This window comes from Trachemys scripta, chromosome 14 (genome assembly GCF_013100865.1).
Source record: "Trachemys scripta elegans isolate TJP31775 chromosome 14, CAS_Tse_1.0, whole genome shotgun sequence".
Lineage (NCBI taxonomy): Eukaryota > Metazoa > Chordata > Testudines > Emydidae > Trachemys > Trachemys scripta.
The window spans coordinates 34,122,405-34,141,732 of record NC_048311.1 but is presented as its reverse complement, the minus strand read 5'-3'; the positions used below and the strand labels follow the sequence as shown (position 1 = coordinate 34,141,732).

Here is a 19,328-nt window from a genome sequence, read left to right as displayed (position 1 = left end):
CCATGGTGTCAGCAATGGTACTTGTATGCTTTAGCTAAGAAGTGAAAGAGGCTAATGTTTTCTCTAGAACGGTTGACAAAACTAAAGAAATTAGCAAAGTAGAATAAGTGTCAGTTGTGTGAGATATATTTAATAGAATGCCATGCAAATAATATTAGCTTTCTTGGTGTCCAGCCTGCTGACTCACTTGATGCAAAGTCTCCTTCAGTACTTGAAGAACATGTCACGGGGTGGCACTGATATACAGAACTGTATTGCCCAGATTTATAGTGTGCAATCTCTTACAGGAAGATGTAGGCTGACACTTTAGTTATTGTTGAGGTATGCAAAGGAAACAAACACGTACTGATTTTTTCCCCTCTCACTATCCTGGAGACACTGTACACTTCTCTCTCTCTGGGTCAGCTACACATGCTAAATTCAAAGCCTTTCTAAAGAAAGAACAACCCAAAACTAAACTCGTGGAATTGAAGTAGCTCTGTGACACAATGGCCATGGTAAGTTTCTGCTTGTAGTTCTAGGAGGCTATTGAGGGAAAAAGTTGTCAAAGTTGGCTTGTTCTGAAGAGAGTTGCTGACAGATTTGCTGCTGCTCACAAGTGTATCCAGCTTCAATACGGTTAAAAATGGTCACCAATGTTACTTATCCCCATTCTATAAAGTATGTTTAGCAAAATTAGTAATGTTAGATTGTGAAATTGGGAGACAAGCAACCCTGGGTGACTTGACATCTCTCTGCACTTATTTTCCCTGCCCCTCCTTTGTCTTGTAGTCTAAATAGACAACCCCTTTGTGGCAGGACTGTCTTTTACTCTGTTTGTAGCAAGGGGGTGGGGGGGGGAATCCCAGTCTCAGCTGTCATACAAACAGGATTGGAAGGAGTCTCTTTTTAATCAGTAAGTGTGGGTACATGTTGATTTCACTGCAGACACAAAACGATGGGGGGAAAAAAAAAACTTGCTAACACTTGAAATTTTCAAATAGGCATACTAAGAAAAATGCTGCTTGAGAACTTACTGGAGTTTGATTTAAGGATACTGACTTTGTATATTTTCACATGCGATGTGTTTTAATGGTTATGAAGCTTTAACTGTTTTGCATCTGAGTCTACTGCAGTGGTTTTCAACCTGTGCTCCACAGTCCCCTGGGGGTCTGCAGACTGTGGCATATCTCCAAAGGGGTGTGTGCCTCCATTTTACATTTATTAGGGGTCCACGAATGAAGAAATGTTGAAAACTGGTCTGCTGGCATTATTGTCTGACCCTCTCCCCCGCATAATTTCCTGCAACTGTGAACATTTAAATCAATAAAAATATGGGGGGAAAGGAGGGGAGAAAAGCTTAAAAATAAACACTGATCTTATCCATTGACATTATAAAAACAAAAATTGAATTCTGCCACGACTAAAGCCATACAATTAGTAGTAACGGGGTAGCACTACTTGCTTTGGGGAGCAGCTATACCAGGTCAGCCCCTAGCCATGCTTGGAGCAAGCAGGAGCTGAGCATAGGGGTTAGGGATGGTTTTACATTTGCTGTGGGTTTTCTCAAACATGGTGATTAGAATAGCAAGACAGGGGCCGTTCTCTCCAGTGGCTCTCTCCCGTGGCCGCGGTTTCCCAAAATTGCTCTATATGAAGAAGGCTGATGCAGTGAAACAGCTTCTGTAATAAGAAACTTTTCCAGCAGAACTACAGCCCTGAGGGAAGCGGGAGGGGAATGTCCATGCCATATGCCCCCCCAAGGATGAGTGGATTACACGCCCACCCCACAGGCTGTCTCATATGCACCAGCGGATTGGTGTGCCTGTCTCACGTCCAGAATTATGCTTATTACTTATTTATACAGCACTATAGATGTGCAGTGAATTCAGTAAGAGGAAAATGTAATTTTTTAGAATACTGTTTATTGTCCAAAGACTGAATGTCCACATATGAATTATACAAAGCATCAGAGACATGCACAGTCTGCTTGTCATTATTCAACAACTTTCATGTGTTTCCAGCACAAGAAGGTCTCAGACTTCAGATTCCAGCAAAAAACATATTGCTCCAAAAAAAAACCCAAACAAAAACCCCACCCAAAAGCCTTAAATTATGGCAGCAAGTTAGATACTCCTTATTTTTAATACTTATCAAGCAAAGATTTGAAAATAACTATAATGTAAACTTTTTATTTTTTTAAATATTTTGAATTGCTTGCATGGAGGAGGAGACTGGAGCTAGGAAGGAAGGGCAGAGAATGGAACTGAGAACAGAAGACATAAATTAAAAAAGCCAATCAAGCATCCTTCATATACTTGACATATATAGAGAGAGATTTTTGCAATTATTTTGTGTGAGGCTCACCTATCGTGCTTGCCGACAGCCGTGATATTGTTCAGCAAGGCCTTGGAGACAAACTAGCAAGAGGCAAATGTATGGTACATCCCATCTCCAAATCCAACTTCTGAAGACTTGTGCACTTGGCAGAAGAGGGGGATGGGAAGGAGGGAGGAGGGAAATAAACAAACAGAAAAATCTGGAGGACTCAACCCTCCACAGACTTTCTTGATACTCTTCCCGCTTCATGTTGAATGCTTCCAATGCAGAAATGCGTTTAAAAAAATAAGTGCAGTTCTAATACCTAACAAGGAAATTAAAAAGTTACAGCACAGGAATGATACAGCGGATGCCAAAACAAACTGAAACATTAAAATCAAAGATAGAGCATCAGCAGAGACAGGAGTAAATGTCACATATGATATAACCATACAGTAAGCAAACAGGAGTCTTATATTGAATTGATTAGTTTTTTCCCCTCTTCATTTTTATATATTGAAGTCACCCAGACTGGTCCAATATGACATCATTAAAATCTTACACCGATGCACAGCATGAAAATGCCCCTGAAGCTGGTCTGCAGGGATAATTCCAGGACTCTCCAAACCTGCTTTAGCCAGGATATCTATGTTTCACCTCACCAAGGTCTGTGCTGGCCGCATTCCAGGTGGGCTAGCTATGCAGCGCTCTCGAGTGCCTCAGCAAAAGGAAACCGGCTCGGAAGAAGACTGGGGTTGAGGGTGGCTGGGCGGGTTTCACATAAGGATGTAGCAGCCAGAGGCGCGCGCGCGTGTGTGTACACGTTTATTACAGCTCGCTGACATGAGCCTCACAACTGCGAGCAGCCATCAGTGGGTATAAAAATACCTCGTCCTGTGGCGTCTCTCTCAGCGCGCTGTGTTTCTCGGCAGAACACTTGGAATAAGCCTCGCCTCTGATCGCCAGCTCCTGGATTCACACAACTTGCTGGGAATAAAGGCTCTCGGCAAGGGAAGCGGCTATGGGTCATTGTCAGCATGCCACTGTCTGTGGGGCTAGAGCACTCTCAGTTCATTGTCCTACTGAGCAATGAATTCACAATAATACCTCTGCTGTCTGCATAATCCTACAGGCTAAACAGTAACCAAACCCTTCCCCTAACCTGGAACTTGGCATTAGCACTATGTGGACGGCACAAGCATGCACTAGGACACAGATCCGGCAGCTACACCACAGCAAGGCATACACATACCCACCAGGGGATTTGCTTTCTTTACTAGACTGCCAGGATGAAGGCGCAGAACCGAAGCCTGCAGGGGTCTCACGCATGCGCCACCCCAGGGGTCCAACCTCAGCACCCACTGACTTGGAGGGAAGCATGAAACAACAACAGTGCTTGCAAATGAGTGAGAAGGGGACCCTCCGGTCCCCCTCAAAAGATGCTTCTGCTGATGCTGGGGATCACAGGGACACTGTCAGTGCAAAGGGCCTTTATCTTACTTGACAAAGGCTAAGGAGACTTCGCTAGAGCCGAATCCTTTCCTGGCGCCTGCAGTCCAAGGGGGACTCTCAGCCAGTGCTACCTTTCGCTGACTCTCCCTTCTAGCCCAAGAGGTGGGGGTGCGTGTGACCAGGGGAGCAGTAGGACTAGAGGGCTTACAAAGGAGATTTGGGGAATGCTGGTCTCTCTCTGGCAGTGGAGAAAGCTGTTTGAAAAGAGACGCCAATGTGCTGGGGGATCGAGGGGCAGGAACTACCCAAAGCAAGGGACACTCCAGCCCCAGGTGAGGGAACCTGGTAGGCCTGCTACACAGAATGAGACATCGACCCTCGAGCAGTCTGGTTTCCTCCAGAACAGCACTGGGATCTCATGGATCAAAGTCCGTCTGGTTCAGGATTCTCCCCTGACCAGTATGAAGCCATCCCATGCCCCTCTGCATCTGTGAAAGGAAGGAACGGGAAAGCACTGCTGGGAACTAAATACAATGGTGTGGCCCCTCACCCCACTTTGGAAGCACGTGGCATTTAATCACCCGATTGGGACCCACTTGGGATACTGTATTTTCATGCTGTTTCCAGGAAGTGATGTCAGAGGTGGACCAGTCTAATTTCTTGCAGGCCTTTCTATTGGGTACTGGAATGCAGCTATTCAGCTTAGGGGTCCTCGATGTCGAGAAACTCTTGCTTGGGTGGGGCTACGCCACGGTACCACGCGCAGGAGCCGTCACTCCTCTTGATGCAGGCATAATGCTTAGCCTGTCGCCCGTTGATGTTCTTCTCCGTCACCCAGTCTGTCCAGAGACATTCGTCCGACGAGGAGACGAAGCACGGAATGGAGGGGCAGCGGGAGATCTGCAGGAGAACAGAGACCATTGCTGAACCCTGCCTGGGGGAGAGATGGAAGAGGCACAGCAGGTCCATCTGGGCTGGGGGAAGGAGAGAGATGCAGAGCCAAGGAAAGCAACTCGCTAGAGTTCCGGGGTTAAAAGAGGGGGCAGATATCCCTCTTCCCCTTCAAGCCCCTCCCTTTCCCGCCCACTCTCGAGCCCCTACTCCCCCTCCAAGCACACGAGGAGAAAGGGATGGCTCTAAGGCCATGGTCTTATCTGTCCCCAACCGTCACTTGTTCCCACTGCATCCCTCGTCCACCTAGCCCACAAGCTCGTCCTGGCAGGGCTGAGCCTGTGTCTCCAAGCATCTGTGAACGGCTGTTCAGTCCCGGGGCAGTTCCACGGGAGTCAAACGGGGATGAATCCTGCTGAACACCAAGCACCTCACCCAACCCTTGGCAGGAGGTTCCCCAAGAACAGGTTAGACAACCTCCAGTGAGGGGGTTCCACAGCCGCTCGGAGCCTGTTCCAGGGCTTAGCTCTCCTTACACTGAGAAGGTTTTGCCAGTCTGGCAGGGCCTGTGGAGGAGTGCGGCGGGGGTACCACCGTGCCTGGGAGAGGGCCCACCCCAGGGGGAAATCTTCCCTCCCTTGTACCACTCCCCCGCTGCCTCCCCGAGTCCCAAAGCCATCGCTCCTGCCCCCCCGACCCGACCCCTATTAGCCAAAAAAAATGAATAGAATGGGTCGTTCCTTTTCAGGAGCATCTCTGCTTTTACCCAAAACCTCCAGGGATGGCGACTAAGCCACAGGAAAGTCCGAGCAAGTTTCTCAGGGTCCCCTAAGTGAGGCAGGGGCCTGTCTGGGATCTGGGCTGGAGATGGTCCAGGCCCTTTGTTCCAGCCACTGGACACACGGCTCCTTTTAAGAGGCAGAATTGGGTCTCTCGGATTGAAGGTGAATTTCCCAGTGCTGAAGCCAAACGTGGCTCTTTGCCTGGACACAGCTACATGCAGAGCGAAGTCTCTCGAACAGAGGAATCAGGACAGTCTAGCTCTGCAAACCATCCTGACGTTGGCATGTCGGAGGCCAGCGGTTCATCTCCACCCCGTACGATGCAAGGTGGGCTTAGATCACACCCTTTAGACAAATACTCCACATCTGACTGCAACCGATCCATGCAAATACACTCCTCCAGCCAAGTTACAGACAGCAGGAGATTGGGGGCTGGGGCGAGGATGGGTGCGTGGGAGAAGCCTGGCCGTGGAGAGCCTGGCCGTGGAGAGTCCAGCTTGCCCAGGGCGCAGAGGGCAGCATTCTGAGCAGAGGGGATGCAGAGAGACGAGGAAAAGAACAAAGAGCGGAGGAGAGTGGGGAACAGCTCCGGGATTCCCCAAAACTGGGGTCTGACCCCACCTTCACCAGAGACTCCCTAGTGACCTTCAGCAACTCACTTCTGCTCAACTACCCGAAATCTCTAGCAGGGTGTTGTGAGGGTACATGGGATGCTTAGATCCCTTGGGGATGAGGGCCTGGAAACAGCCCCAGTTATGTAGTAAACTTTTCAAGGCAGGGACAGTATCTCCCTAGGTGGCTTTGGAGGGCCCAATCCTGAGTAGGGGCCTGTGGGCAGTACTGCAATAGGAGAACAACAGGAGGCCAGGTGACCGTCACTCCTAGACAGCCCACTCTCTGCCTCTCTGGGATGCCTCGCACCCTTGCTAGCAGTACCCCTCCTTGGCCATTCCAGACAAAATCACTGGCTTTGCACCGCCCTTAAGACTCTTACCCCAGCAATGCACTGATCCCTCTTCAGATGCAAACCCAGGCCTCGACTCAGGAAGGTATCTCTGCCGTTCACTTCAGCACGTGCTTTCCTGAGTCGCAGCACCGTATCCAGCCAAGGTCACCCGACCCCAAGCCTTCCGACAGCCCCAGAAACCTCAGCGCACCACAAGCAATGGCAGGCTCCGGGCAGGCAGGCTCCCACTCTGCATACCTTGCACTCACAGCCCATCTGGTACCGCTGGTTCAGACTCTTCTTCTGAGTGGCACTCAGGGAGTCCCAAGGGACGATGAAGTCGCACAGTGTGATGTGCATCTTGCCGTTGCCTTCGGACTTGCCTGAGGAAAGGTCACACAGCGCTTTAGTCTTTCTAGGGTCTCTCCAGAGTACCTGTGCAGCAAGCCATGTGATGCTAACTCACCCACCCCACTGAGCTGCCAGCAAGCCCCCCGTGGGGCTTTCCCGGAGGCAGAGTGTGCTGGGAAGGGAGTTCATTGGTTAGCCCTTGGCCAGAGCTCCTACCGACTGCTCAGAGCGGGGTCAGCTCTCCTGCCTCGAATCAGCACCTCCTGTCCGCTCGGTTCTGCTCAGCGAACCAAGCCAGGAGGAAGCTGCCCTGGCCCACGCCCCAGCTACTTGCTCGGGCCGGGTTTTCCAGGAGGCGCCAAAGGGAAAGAGGAGCTGGGCGCCTCTGGAAAGGTGGCCATCCCCGCTGGAGAGATCACAATGCTTGTGAGGTCACACGCCAAGGGGCCACTCAGCAGGCAGCAATGCAGAGGGGATAAAGCCAAGGGGGCTGTCCAGAGTCCTGGCCAGGCAGTCCAGCCTCTAGCCTCAGGGCCTTCCCTGCCGTCTACATGGATCGGGAGGACTTTATATTTAGGGCTTGTTGATTGGTGCCACTCTAGGGCCCATGTTCTGAGCGAGCGTATCCCAGGACGAGCAAGAGGCTACGGAGGGGGACACTGACAGCCCCCATCTGGGGAGAGGCGGAGACGGACGTCATACCTAGAAGCAGACACTCCTGCAGCACCAGACACTGGGGCCAGCAGGGAGTGGAGTGGCCAGGAGAATGGACCAAGAGATGGATCCCGCAGAGCTCAGAGAGCCCAGGAGAAACGCCTGGGTGAAGGCATGTTACTGCAGCCAGACTTCTCTGGCGCCAGGGGCACGGTGCCCTTCTCCACTAGTGCCATTGGGCAAGTGCCGGACACAGAGGGAGACTCCCATGCTCCTGCCGCTGGGACTGAGAGCTGCAGCTTCAAATGCTCCTATGGGCTCGGCAGGACAGGAGCACTCTCCCCATTGCACAGACAGGGAAACCAAGGCCGACAGGCCCCAGGGAGCAGCAGCCAACGTCCAAGCTGGGATGAGTGCTCCTGGTGGCCGGCCCTGTGCTCTGAATGTGATCATTGCCCCCAGGCCAGCCTGGGCTAGGCACCAGCCTGCACACTGGTCAAGAAACGCTACCGGCTTTATTGGCTGTTATTTCCCTAGGAGCCACTAGATGGTGCCAGAAGGGGCCCAGATGATCAGGGACCCTGCATGGGATGGGGCAGAGGGTTTGAATGAGAAGTGTCCCGGGCAGGGCCCTGGCCCTGTGGCCAGCATGGGAGCACCATGTGTGCGGTGCTCACTGCCCCAGTTCTGGCCAGGATCAGAACGGCACTAAGGGCTCTGGGGGTCCAGCGCAGGGGCCGGGGAGGGCAGAGGGGAACCCTACAGCAGTGCTGTGATCTGGACCTCTCCCGAGGTCCCATGGCCACAGGAGAGAGCGAGCCCCTTGGCCGGAGCAGGATCTCAGTTTTGTGACCTTCCCCTGAGCAATTCCACAGCTCCAGAAAGCCTCCCTACATGGGTCCACATCCCTTCGCCTGCCTCCTGCCCCCAATGACTCAGCTCAAGAGAGCCTTTGAGATGCCCCAGTGTCCTGCTTCGGTTTGAGCCCCGGAGCCAGCTCCTCCGGCAATGCATGTCCTACCTGCAATGAGATATTCCTTCTTCCCGCCGGTGTCCAGCGACACCCCGCACACAGCCGAGGAGGGAGCTGTGTAAATTAACTCTATGTCCTTGTCAGGTCCTTTAAACATCTAGCAGGAAGAGAGAGAGAGAGCGGGGTCAGACAGGCGGCACTGCTCGGCCCCACACGCTGCGGGAGCACGTGCATGGCAAGGGGGGGAGGAAGCTGAGCTCTCACAGTGCTGGGTGGTACTGACAGGTCACAGCGGGGGGAGCTCAGCACTTGCAGCCCCCGCAGATTCGAGGGTGGGTTTGCTATGGGGACCCCCTGACCCTGTTCCCATTCCTCAACATGCTCCAACACCCTCTTCCCACCTGCTCCCCCAGAGCCAGACTCCCCCAGGCTGGGGTCTTTACCTTTATCTGCTTGATCTCGTACTGAATCCGTTTGATCGGATTCCCATAAACATCATTCCCAGAATCCACCTCTTTTCCGGAGACAGCCTTTGCTCTGATCACTGCAACAAACAGACAGGATGGGCGTTAGTGGGGGAGACCCAGGAACAGCCTCCGTTCCCCAGCCCCACTGGCTCTGTTTCAGCCTGCCCGTCCCCAGACAGCGGTGCCGAGGGGAGCTGCACCGAGGGGCAGCGCTCTGAGCAGTTACCGCCTGTGTTTTTACAGTGCAGCGTTGGCCAGGATGGTTTCTGGTGCGATGATGCTGATGTAAGGCTCCCTGCTCCCCCTCCACAGCCATTAGCCGTGGACTGGGTTGGCCGAGTTAGAACTGGCCTCTCCCTCTGGTTAGTTTGTTGTCCACAGTGGAATCAGATCGGTGCTAGCGGATGCTGGGTTCCAGCAGTTATTGCTGGTGTGTTTCTAGTGCCGCTGGCTTCCCTGGCAGGGTCTCCACCCCACCCCTTCCCAACAGGCCTGCTAGCCAGACAGGGCTGCAGACTAACCCCCGGGCAGACAATGGGGAGTGTTAAAGGCCCTGCTGGTGTGGAGCCAGCACATGGGAATTCAATGACTTTACAGTGCAGTAAAGGAAACCGACCCCTTAGGTGTCTATTATAGGGCAGCAAAACAGGCTCCAATGCAAGGCCAGTCCCACCCCTCAGCCTCGCCAAGCTGGTCTCCTGGAGGGTTTGGTCTCTGCCCATAGCTCCCAGGCAGGGATCAGCTCGTCCTGTTTGTGCAGCACCTAGCACCCAGCTTGTGCTACCAGAGGGCTGCTAACAACTGAAATCCTCTGTGCAGTGCCTGAGCTCTGGGTGAGCGAGTCTTTCACTGCAGCCCCTTCTAACTGTCCTTTGACAACAGCCTCCGCAGAATGCCTGAAGTCTGGTCTGGAGGCAAGAAGCCGTTAGCACCAGGGACAGCCTGGGGAGAAATGGTCTGGAGTTACAAAGAGAGGAGCGTGTGAAAAGTGCAGGCGGGGCATGTGCCACGGGACCGTCATGGCATGCCAAGGCTCACCCTTATACACAGCTGCTTCCCGTGTGTGCGCAGCTGTAAGGCCCCAATCCTGCAAATGGGGCTGTGAGGAGCGACACTCAGGTGGGCACAGATTCCTGCACAGGTCAGGCCCCACGGGGGAAAGTTGGGGGGGGGGGGGGGGGAGTCCTTCACAACAAGGAGCTTCGGTCTGCTGGCAACCTCAGCCGAGCCTGCAAACTGCAGGCTGGAGAACTCCGCATTTTTCTTTTCCTTTCCAAGGCCGTATATTAAATACGAAAGCCGGTGTTAAGACTCCACACAGCAGGGGGAAAACAGTCACGCAGCCCAGAGCAACAGCAGCTCCCGGGGACTCCTCAGCACGGGCTGCTGCTTCTCCAGAGACTCCCGCACACAGCGGAGTAGACGCTGCTCTGATCGCGGCCTCCTTGCTCTCCAGCTCTGCCTGGCTTTAGACCCTGGGCAAAGAGCTGAATAAGCAGCATCAGACTAGCTGGAAAAGCAGCACTGGGGGAAATGCGGAGCGCTGAGAAAAGCACCAGGAGCGGCAGGGGAGGAGGAGGAGAGAGGAGAGCAGGCTGGAGACAGGAGGGAGGAGAGGGGGACAAAGGGAAAAGACAGAGGTCCTCAGTTTTTCTTCTAGTTCACCAATTTCCCACAAAAATCCATGAGGTTCTGCCCAGTGGTGCCCAGACCATTCCCTAAAACATTGGACTCGATCAGCTGCTGCATCATGTTACAGGCACACAGCTCCTCGCCGTCAAGCGGCATGTACGGCCCGGCATCCCGCGGCCCTTGCACGGAGACCGAGGAAATAGCTAGGAGGAAGGACGGGGAGAAGGGAGGGGAACACCACGAGGCCAGCAGAGGCGGTACGTGGCGTGGGGAGCAGCAGCCCTGGGGTGAACAGAGAGCCCCGCTCTGGACTGAGCCCGTCCGAACTGCACAGCCCGGCCTTGCCACTGAGCTGTTAGTTCTGCTTCCTCTAGCAGCCGCTCAAACCAGCATCTGTGTTTGAGATCAAGGGGACGCGCTGGCGGAGGAGCCTCCTGCCAGATGTTGGCTGCTGGAATGCTGGGCGGCCACGAGGAACCGCATCCTCCCTCCAGGCCGAAAGCAGAGCGAACCACATGATGTCACTTCCTCCCCAAGATGCCTGGATAAACAACCCCTCTAGTCACAGCAGGGCTCATGGGAAACAAGGGCTGGGGCTCTGGAAAAACAGCCAGGTAGGTGGGTCTGTCAGGGTGAGCGCAGCAGCCGGCAGCACAAAGGGAATGGGCCTGGCCAAACCCCACAGACCTGCAGGCTCCAACCCTGGGTCCTGGACCCGCTGCCTCTCCCAGTTCCCTATGGCATCAGCTGCTCCACATCCTTGTGCCCCTCCTCCCAATGCAGACTCATCGCTTTGCAACACGAGTGAGTGGCAGGAACAAGGGCCCATGTGTGGGTACAACTGATAGGGTGAGGGCTCCACCCCAGAGCTGGCAACTTTCCTGCGGTGATGCCACTCCCCTACGTACACAGCGAGGCCTGCACTGAGGAGCCCATCCTTCCCTGGCTCTCCACTGCTGGCATCCACCTCCACCCCAGCCTGATGATCTGCACCGGAGAGACTTGTCCTACAGAGCGGGGAGACAGCGCAGCTTCCATTGCAAGGCAGAGGGCACCGGCCAAGGCCTAACAACTTGTTCTCACTGCAGAGTGAAAAGTGGGCAGTGCCCTCCATGCAGGACAGAGAGGGGCAAACTGAGGCAGGGCCAGTTTGGAGGGACAGGGCTGGTAGGGGGCAGGGCCACTTCCTTCCCAAAGGCAGGTTCAGGAGCCAGACTTCCCACTGCTGCCTAGAGTCACTTCCTGCAGTATCCCCTCCCCAGAACTTGCCACGAGCACAGCTCCCCTGGCAGCACGGCTGCCCCACTGTCCGGGCGAGACGTTTGCAGGTTCAGGTTCCAAGCCTGGATTTAGGCTAATGCCAGTTGCCAACAGTGCAGGGCAGGGCCTGGGGGAGGGGAACATACAGAGCAGGCGGGGGCAGAGCGCAGCGGAGGGGCAGGGGTTAAACCTGGTCCATTCTGCTTGTCCAGGGGGATGTGATCCAGTGATCATGAAGCCCCACGGCTCTAGTTATCTCCCCCACCCCTGCTCCCAGCTGATGATGCCAGAACCACGCACAGGGCAGGAGCTCATCTCCCTGGGGCAGGATCCAGGGGACTCCCATGCAGCAAGAGAACCGGGCTGCAGGACTGCCATGCTAGCCGGGCTCCGCCAGCCAACCACGGCCCCTCTGCCTCAGACACTGAGCTGACCAGTCTTTTGGTAACGCACAGGGCAGACCGGAATCCAGCTGGCTCCAGCAGCCCCAGGCAAGGGCAGCGCGCGGTGCAGACACGCCCCCACGGCCCGGAGCAGCACGCCTCTGCACTGCAAGCGTGAGAGCGAACAGGCCACCGGAGAGTATTGGCACGGGACACCCCAGTCCCTGCAGAGATCACTAGTTTGAGGGTTTGTCTAGCAGCATTTGTGGCCTGTTGAGAACTCGAGTTAACCGACCGTTATTGCAGGTGAGCCGACACCAATCAAAACACTCCCAAGCATTCGTAGTGTGTCCCAAGCATCCCTGTACGACCCCCTCAAAGCCCCACTGTTCTGTGACAGCCCTGGAGGTAGGCCTGAGCCCTGAGGGGGCCACCAGCAGCTGGTGTGGGGCAGTGCAGCCTTTCACAGGCACCCAAAGGGTTGGGTTACAGCCCAGGCTCCCTCGGGCTTTGCCTCCACCAGCCTAGCCCATGCTAACAGCCAGGGCCTCGTCCACACTGGGCTATCAGAACACGGGTTAACGTTCCCCTCAAGTCCTAGTGCAGACGAGGCCCAGTGCTCCCTCCACGCCCAGCACAGATACTGGCTCTGCCTCCCACCCCAGTGCGGACGCCAAGCCCAGCTCCCCTCCACGTACTCTGACTCCAGCTCCCTGTGCCTCTGCTGAGCACGGGTCGGGCCTCTGACCAGCCCTGAAGGGCAGGCGTGGACTCAGCTCCCCTCCACTGCTGCAGAACAATTCCTGGAACCCCATCCCCAAGGAGCCAGCCTCAGGCTCTCAGCCAGCACAAATCCCACGCCAGGTAGTGCCATCATGACCAAAACCTTTCAGGATCAGCGCCTGCAACAAGACAGCAGGGCTTGGCCCCATGGAGAAGTTCCCTTCCTGCACTGCTGGGCTGTCACGCCATTACCTGCCCCAGGCCTGCGCTGGACAGCTGCCGTCTATGGGGCGGCTGGCGTGGGCAGCCAGCGAAGCCAGGCCTCTCCTCACATCTAGCACTAACCCAGGCCTCTCCTCACGCAGCCAGCGGGGCTCTCCAGGGAACGGCTTGGCCCAGCCAGGGTCTCTGGCATGTCTGGTCACATAGAGAGGCACTCTGCTACCCCAGTGATGGGCCAGAGAGGTGCCCTACACACCCAGGGCTGTGCTGAGAGCCTGTCAGCTCAGCTCCCAGCAGAGATCGTCCCCACCCAAACCCTGGGCCTGGACTCCCCCAGCCTCAGGACGCAAGCCATGCAGTCGGGCCCTTGGCAGGGAGAGCAGCATTGGTCTAGGTCCCTCCTGTCTGCTGTTTGCTCTTTCCCCAACATGACACCTCCCTGACCCGCTCTTGACCCTGCAGCACTGGGGCTGGGAGCAGCTGATGGGGTGGGCGGCGTAGTCCTAGTTACCAGACAGACGCATCCAGGCCATGCCCAATGCAGTGATCAGCAGCCATGCCCAGTGCTCCCTGCACAGCCGCCACCTGATACCCAAGGAGTGAGGGGTTCACCCCTGGAGCTGCTCACGACTCCGAGCTGGCTGGGACAGGAAGTGCTGGTGTAGGGGCCCAAGGCCTATGCTGGCTGTTTGCCCTACTGCCACTCCGTGCCCCCACCGATCGTCCTGCCCTCTTGGCACCCCCAAGTCACATCAAGGGGCTCGTGGGGATGGCTCTGAAATAGAGGTGTCCCCGGGAGCTGCTGGCCAGCTCCTGCCTGGACCCCCAGCTGCCCCAGGGAGCAGAGCAGGGAGGACAAGCCAGTCCAGCTTCGCTTCGGGTAGGGTAGCAAACAGAGCAGCTGCTGCCGTGGGTCCTGCCTTTGGCCTGGGAGGGCGGGAAGGGACATTGGCTTAGTGGCTGTGGGCGGGAAAACAGCTCCTGGTTCAGTGGGCTCTGGCCTTTTCCATTCACGTGCTGATGAATCACTTGACAAAAATGCAGCCCTATCTAGGCAGATTTGTTCTGAACAGTGCGGCTTTGTGGAGCAGACGGCTCTGCACTTCCCGGCCAAGAGCCCAGCCAAGCTCCACGCTGAAAGCCAGGAGCCAGAGGGGAGGGCGGTGTGGGAAGGAGAGGGAGAGAGTCAGCCCAGGGAAATCCAGGCCTGCCCAGGGCACAGCACGAGGTCCCTCCCAGCCCCTCAACGGGAGGCAGCTCCGAGCACTCAGACCGTGAGTCAGACCCACAAAGTCAGGAGATTTTAATGCTAAGAAACCCTTTGTATTTGCCATTTCTGCTGCGTGAGCTGTTCAAGTCACGGTTTCAGGCACCTCTGCAGTCAGGGGGCTGCAAACATACTGGGGATTCCCAACGCAAGCCGAGTTCCCCACCGCTTCCCTGACTCCAGGAGCTAGAGCTTCAATGGAAATCCCAGCTACGCTCCAACTCAGGCTAACGTCGCAAGAGAGCTGGCGAAGGCCGGGGGTGAGCGACGATGGCCCCATATTGGCTCCCCGGGAAGGACAAGGTACCCTCCCCAGGCAAGGGAAAGGGACACAGACCCCAGTACCCTGGAGAAAAAACACCCCCACCCTGGGAAAGATGCCAGCGGTGGCCTGGCAAACTGTGGCTGCCTAGGATCCCAACTCACACCTCATTAGCTGCATGGCAGCGAGCGCTGCACATCCAGGGACATGTCTGCACCCCTGGGCAGGGGCCTGACGCACTGCCAGGTGGCTACCCAGCTGGGTGAGATGTTAATAGGGGGGGCCTGTCTGGGGCTCTCTGACACCATGGCAACAAGTGGGGTATGGCTGCATGTCAGCGACACAAGCCAATGGATGGGACCGAGAGACTGTTATAATGCTGGGCGAGGGGAGCACGTCACCTTACACATTTTAACCAATAGGATTGTACTATGGAAGTTCCCTGATGCCATATAGCAATTGGCTGTTACTCCTGAGCTCACAGCCCCTCACTCCATCCAGGATGAATCTAAGAGTCCCCCAAACCTGCCCCAAAGCAGTGGGGGGGGGGCCCAGGATTGCACACAGGACACCAGCAAACACACACTTCTCATCCCCACACTGCCATCTCCTGCGCTGTCTGAATCGCTAGCCAGCCAAACGCCGCCCCTGTCCTGCTAACAGGGCCTCCGGGAGCCGGACAAGTGTATTCTGGGCAGCTTTCAAGCACTTTCCCTGTAGCTGCCCCTGCAGCAGCCTCCATGCAAAGAGAGAGAGAGAGAGAGAGAGAGAGAGAGATGGGTGCAGCTCTCCCCATTACAGCCCATCTCCCTCCCCACAGATTTCCCCACCGGCTCTTGGAGGCACTGGGATGTGGACCCTTCCCCCTCCCCCCCACTGCTTCTGATAACCAAACTGACCTCGTGGCAGCTGACCCAGCAAGACTCTGCCAAGGCAGAAGGCTGTGCCAGGTGTGTGCAATACCTGTGTGTGAACACACACACTCCAGAATTATCAGTCTAGCTTTGCCCAGCAAACTTCCCTAAACCCGTGTGTTTTTGACACTGGGGGCGTTCAGGGGGAGCCGAGCAGCCAGCAGCGAGTGGTAACTTTCCATCACGACTGCCCTGGGCTGGATCTGTACCAGGGATCTCGGGGGAGAAGCATCACAGTCCACCGTCAGGCCTGAGCTAGCCAGTTCCCAGGCCAACACACAGAGGAGATGATGCATGTTGGTTCTGGGGCACAGAGCTGGATGAGAGGCGAGGTCATGGGGGCACAAGTGCTTTATCTGGGCACCGCTACAGTCAGTCCTTGGCACCTAGATAACAGGGGCTCCCTCAAAATAAGTAAGCCCCGGACCAACCCTCTAGCCTAGAGGGAGAAGAGAACAACCTGGAAGAGCCTTTGCTGTTCTGGGTGGTTTGAATTAAAGCAGTAGCACTGGCACCACACGGGGTTTGTGGGAATGGGTTTAACCGATAGCCACATCTGAAACAAACCCCCAGCAGAACAGGAACGTCTGTGTGCTTTTCAATGGAAACTTCCTGCCCGGCGCTAGGGCCTGAAAACAGGGCTAGGAAGGAGGGGAAGCCAGCCAAGCGGCAGGAGACTGATGCAGCGCACCCAGAGTCTGAATCGTCTCTGCTGTGATCTGTAACCTGGGCCAGGGCGATTCCTGGCTCGCCGTGTCCCTCTGCTAGCTGGGTGGCACTGCACTGCCAAGCCCACTTGTCCCCCTGCTACGAGAGAGGCTCCCTTCCAGGTCCCGCCCTGTATGCGGGAATCCCACACTGGGATACTCCAGGTCTTCAGAGGAAAGGAAGACCCAAGTAACAGCACCTAGAAGCAAGTACTCCCACCCTCCCTCCCCTTTCCAGGGGGAGGCCTGTCCCATTGGCTCCATTCTACAGGCACAAGCTGAGACACTGCAGTTAAACTGCCCCTTAGCCCAAGTCAGCTGGCACGGGCCAGCCACCGGTGTCTCATTGCAGTGCAGACAGACCCTGAGGGACTTTCCCAAGGCCTCAAAGAGAGCGGGGAGCAGAGCTCTGCGCTCCTGTAGGATAACAATAGTCAGCATCCCAAAGCACAACAGCTAACACTGATCCCATTTCACAGGTAGGGAAACTGAGGCTCAAAGACCTGCCCAAACTCAGTATAGAGCCAGTAACAGGACCCAGGAGTCCTGACTCCCAATCACTCCTCGCGGACGTTGGCCAGTGTCTCCCAACAGAGCGCTGAGGGGCACGGTGCTACTCAGCCGCTGCACCCGTGTTAGCGCACCCTGTCATTCCGGCCATTTCTGAGGTACCAACGCCATGGGCCCCCCAACAGCCCCCCATGGCCCACACCACCATGTAACAGGGTGATCACCACCCACACAACCCAACATGGCCTCAGGGTGGCCCTGCAAGCAACCCTGCCTCAATTTCCCTCCGAGTCCCCAGTAAATCCAGGCAAGCTTTCCGAGCATTAGTAGCCCTTGCAGGGTTCGTTTATTATAATAAAAGGCCTGTGCATGTAGATCATAACCCAGCCTCACCACCCAGAATTCCCCAGCTCACACCAACAGTCCATCCACACCCCCAGTACGGCCCCAGCCTCTATTGCTACACCCAGACTGGGACTCCCCGGCGGGGCCCCGGCCACTCCACCACAGCTCACCCGGCCCCTCCACCCGTTTCATTCTCAGGTCTGGTCCTAGCTCTCGCCCAGAGACATCAGCACACTCACCCGTCCATCATTCCCCAGCCTTCAGCCCTCTGCGCCCCCAATGAGCCAGCAGGTATCTCCCTCTGCAGCTCTCAGCCTTCAGCCCGCTCTGGCCTGGGCATGTTTGTGGGTGACACCCCACAACTGACCTGCTGCCTCCTGCTCTCACCAGCCTGCCCTGACTCACTGCTCAGCAGGGCCCTCGCCACTCCCTCCTTCGGGGCAGCCCAGCCCAGCCCTGCTCGGAGCGGTCTCTGGACACCCTGTCCTCTCCGGACTCTCCCTTGCCTTCAGGCTGCCTCTCACCTGTAACCCCCAGGCCAGAGGTGCTGAACTAGGGGTGCTGCTGCTGCACCCCCTGACTCGAAGTGTTCCCGTCATATGCAGGGTTAGTTTGGTTCAATGGCTCTCAGCCCCCCACTGTAGAAGTTGTTCCAGTCCCCCTTGGCCAGGGCAGCCCTGCCCTCCTGACACCAAACTAGGGTGCAGCCGGACCGGAAACAGGCGGCTGGGCCCAATTGCATTCAAGAGCCAGGGGCTGATCACCAGGTACTGGCCAAGAGCGAGAAACTCCCCCACCCTGCGGTGCTGTGTCTCCCCCACCCTGCGGTGCTGTGTCTCCCCCACCTGAACGCCACTTCCCAGGCGCTCAGCTGGTAGGTCCTGTGTCCCCGCTGGTTACCATGGCAAGGCCCCGGAGAGCATGAATGCTTCACACCAAAACACTGCACGCTCCAAATCTGCTGCTTAATTGGAGCCTGGGGCCCCATGAAGGGAGCGCTCTGCTGGGGCTGAGCTTCCAGCCCCCCACCCCCCGACTCCCCCTCCCGGCACCGGGGACCAGAGGCAGCAGCACGGGAATCGGACAGCTCTGGCCCAGACGCCTTGGAGCAGCCCCACCTGGGGGAAGGGAGCGTCGTGCAGGGAGGGGCCCACTCTCCACATGCAGCCAGCTGGTGTGAGGATGGGTCTCCGCTGATCCCTGGCTACAGAATCGCTCTAAGCCGACAGGAGAGAGTTTTCCCATCCGCCGGCTTAATTAATCCGGTGCCAAGGAGCAGCCGTAGGGATATCAGCAGGACACAGTGCGGTGCACACTGGCACTCAGGTCGGTGTAACTTACGTCGCCGGGGGGGTGGGGGTGGGGGGTGGCTTAGTCACACTGACCTGAGTGGCAGGGTAGCCCAAGCCAGTGCCCCACACGGCGTTACTCTGCAGAGTGCAGCTATCTCCAGGGCAGCCCCATGGCTGGACAACGTGGCTCCTGGCAAACGGCTGCTTGTCTGACTGCTGCTTCTCCAACATCCAACTCCAGAATCATGGGGCTGGTTCCACCCCCAGAGCAGCCAAGCAGAGCTCCCTGCAGGGACTGTGCAACGCTGTCTGCCTGGGGCCCTCGCTTTAAGGGTTAATTTCCACCCCCAGGTGAGGGATTAGATGGGTAACAGGTCATCTGCCCAGGCCGTTACCACGGCAGCAGGAGTCCCCACTTACACAAATCTTGCCTGCAGTCAGGGATGTGCAACAGGCACAGATCCATCGGCAAAGCTGGCCTGCATGGAGATCCCCTGGGCGCACACTGGAGTTCGCCCCACAACCCTCAGCTACTGAAGTCAAGAACGAACCGAATTACAAGTCATTGACTTGCTGAGTCAAAGCAGCAGAACAAGTGAGCTTCCCAAGGGGCACCGCACAGCCTGGCCCGGTGTAGCACCGCACAGCCCGGCATGGCACAGCCCAGCACGGTATGGCGTGACACTGCACGGCCCGGCCCAGCACGGTATGGCGTGGCACCGCATGGCACGGTGTAGCACCACACAGCCCGGCCCACCACAGTATGGCGAGGCACCACACAGCCCGGCCCAGCATGGCATGGTGTGGCACCGCACAGCCCGGCCCAGCATGGCACTGCACTGTGTAGCACTGCACGGCCCGGCCCAGCATGGTATGGTGTGGCACAGCCTGGCACGGTGTAGCGCTGCACAGCCCGGCCCAGCCCAGCATGGCATGGCACTGCACAGCCCAGCATGGCATGGTGTGGCCGGGCCGTGCAGTGCTACACAGTGCAGTG

General features: G+C 56.5%; 1 protein-coding gene across 1 annotated transcript in view; it reads right to left on the bottom strand.

Annotated features, from left to right (window-relative positions):
* Window positions 1–1,884: 1,884 nt before the first annotated feature.
* TIMP2 (TIMP metallopeptidase inhibitor 2) overlaps window positions 1,885–19,328 on the bottom strand; it is a 24,354-nt gene continuing 6,910 nt past the window's right edge. Inside the window, exons 2-5 of the mRNA XM_034789769.1 lie at window positions 8,791–8,891; window positions 8,396–8,504; window positions 6,628–6,752; window positions 1,885–4,650 (exon numbers count right to left, since the gene is read on the bottom strand). Of these exons, the coding sequence (XP_034645660.1) occupies window positions 4,453–4,650; window positions 6,628–6,752; window positions 8,396–8,504; window positions 8,791–8,891 (533 nt within the window). The 3' untranslated portion in view covers window positions 1,885–4,452. The remainder of the gene's footprint in view (window positions 4,651–6,627; window positions 6,753–8,395; window positions 8,505–8,790; window positions 8,892–19,328) is intronic.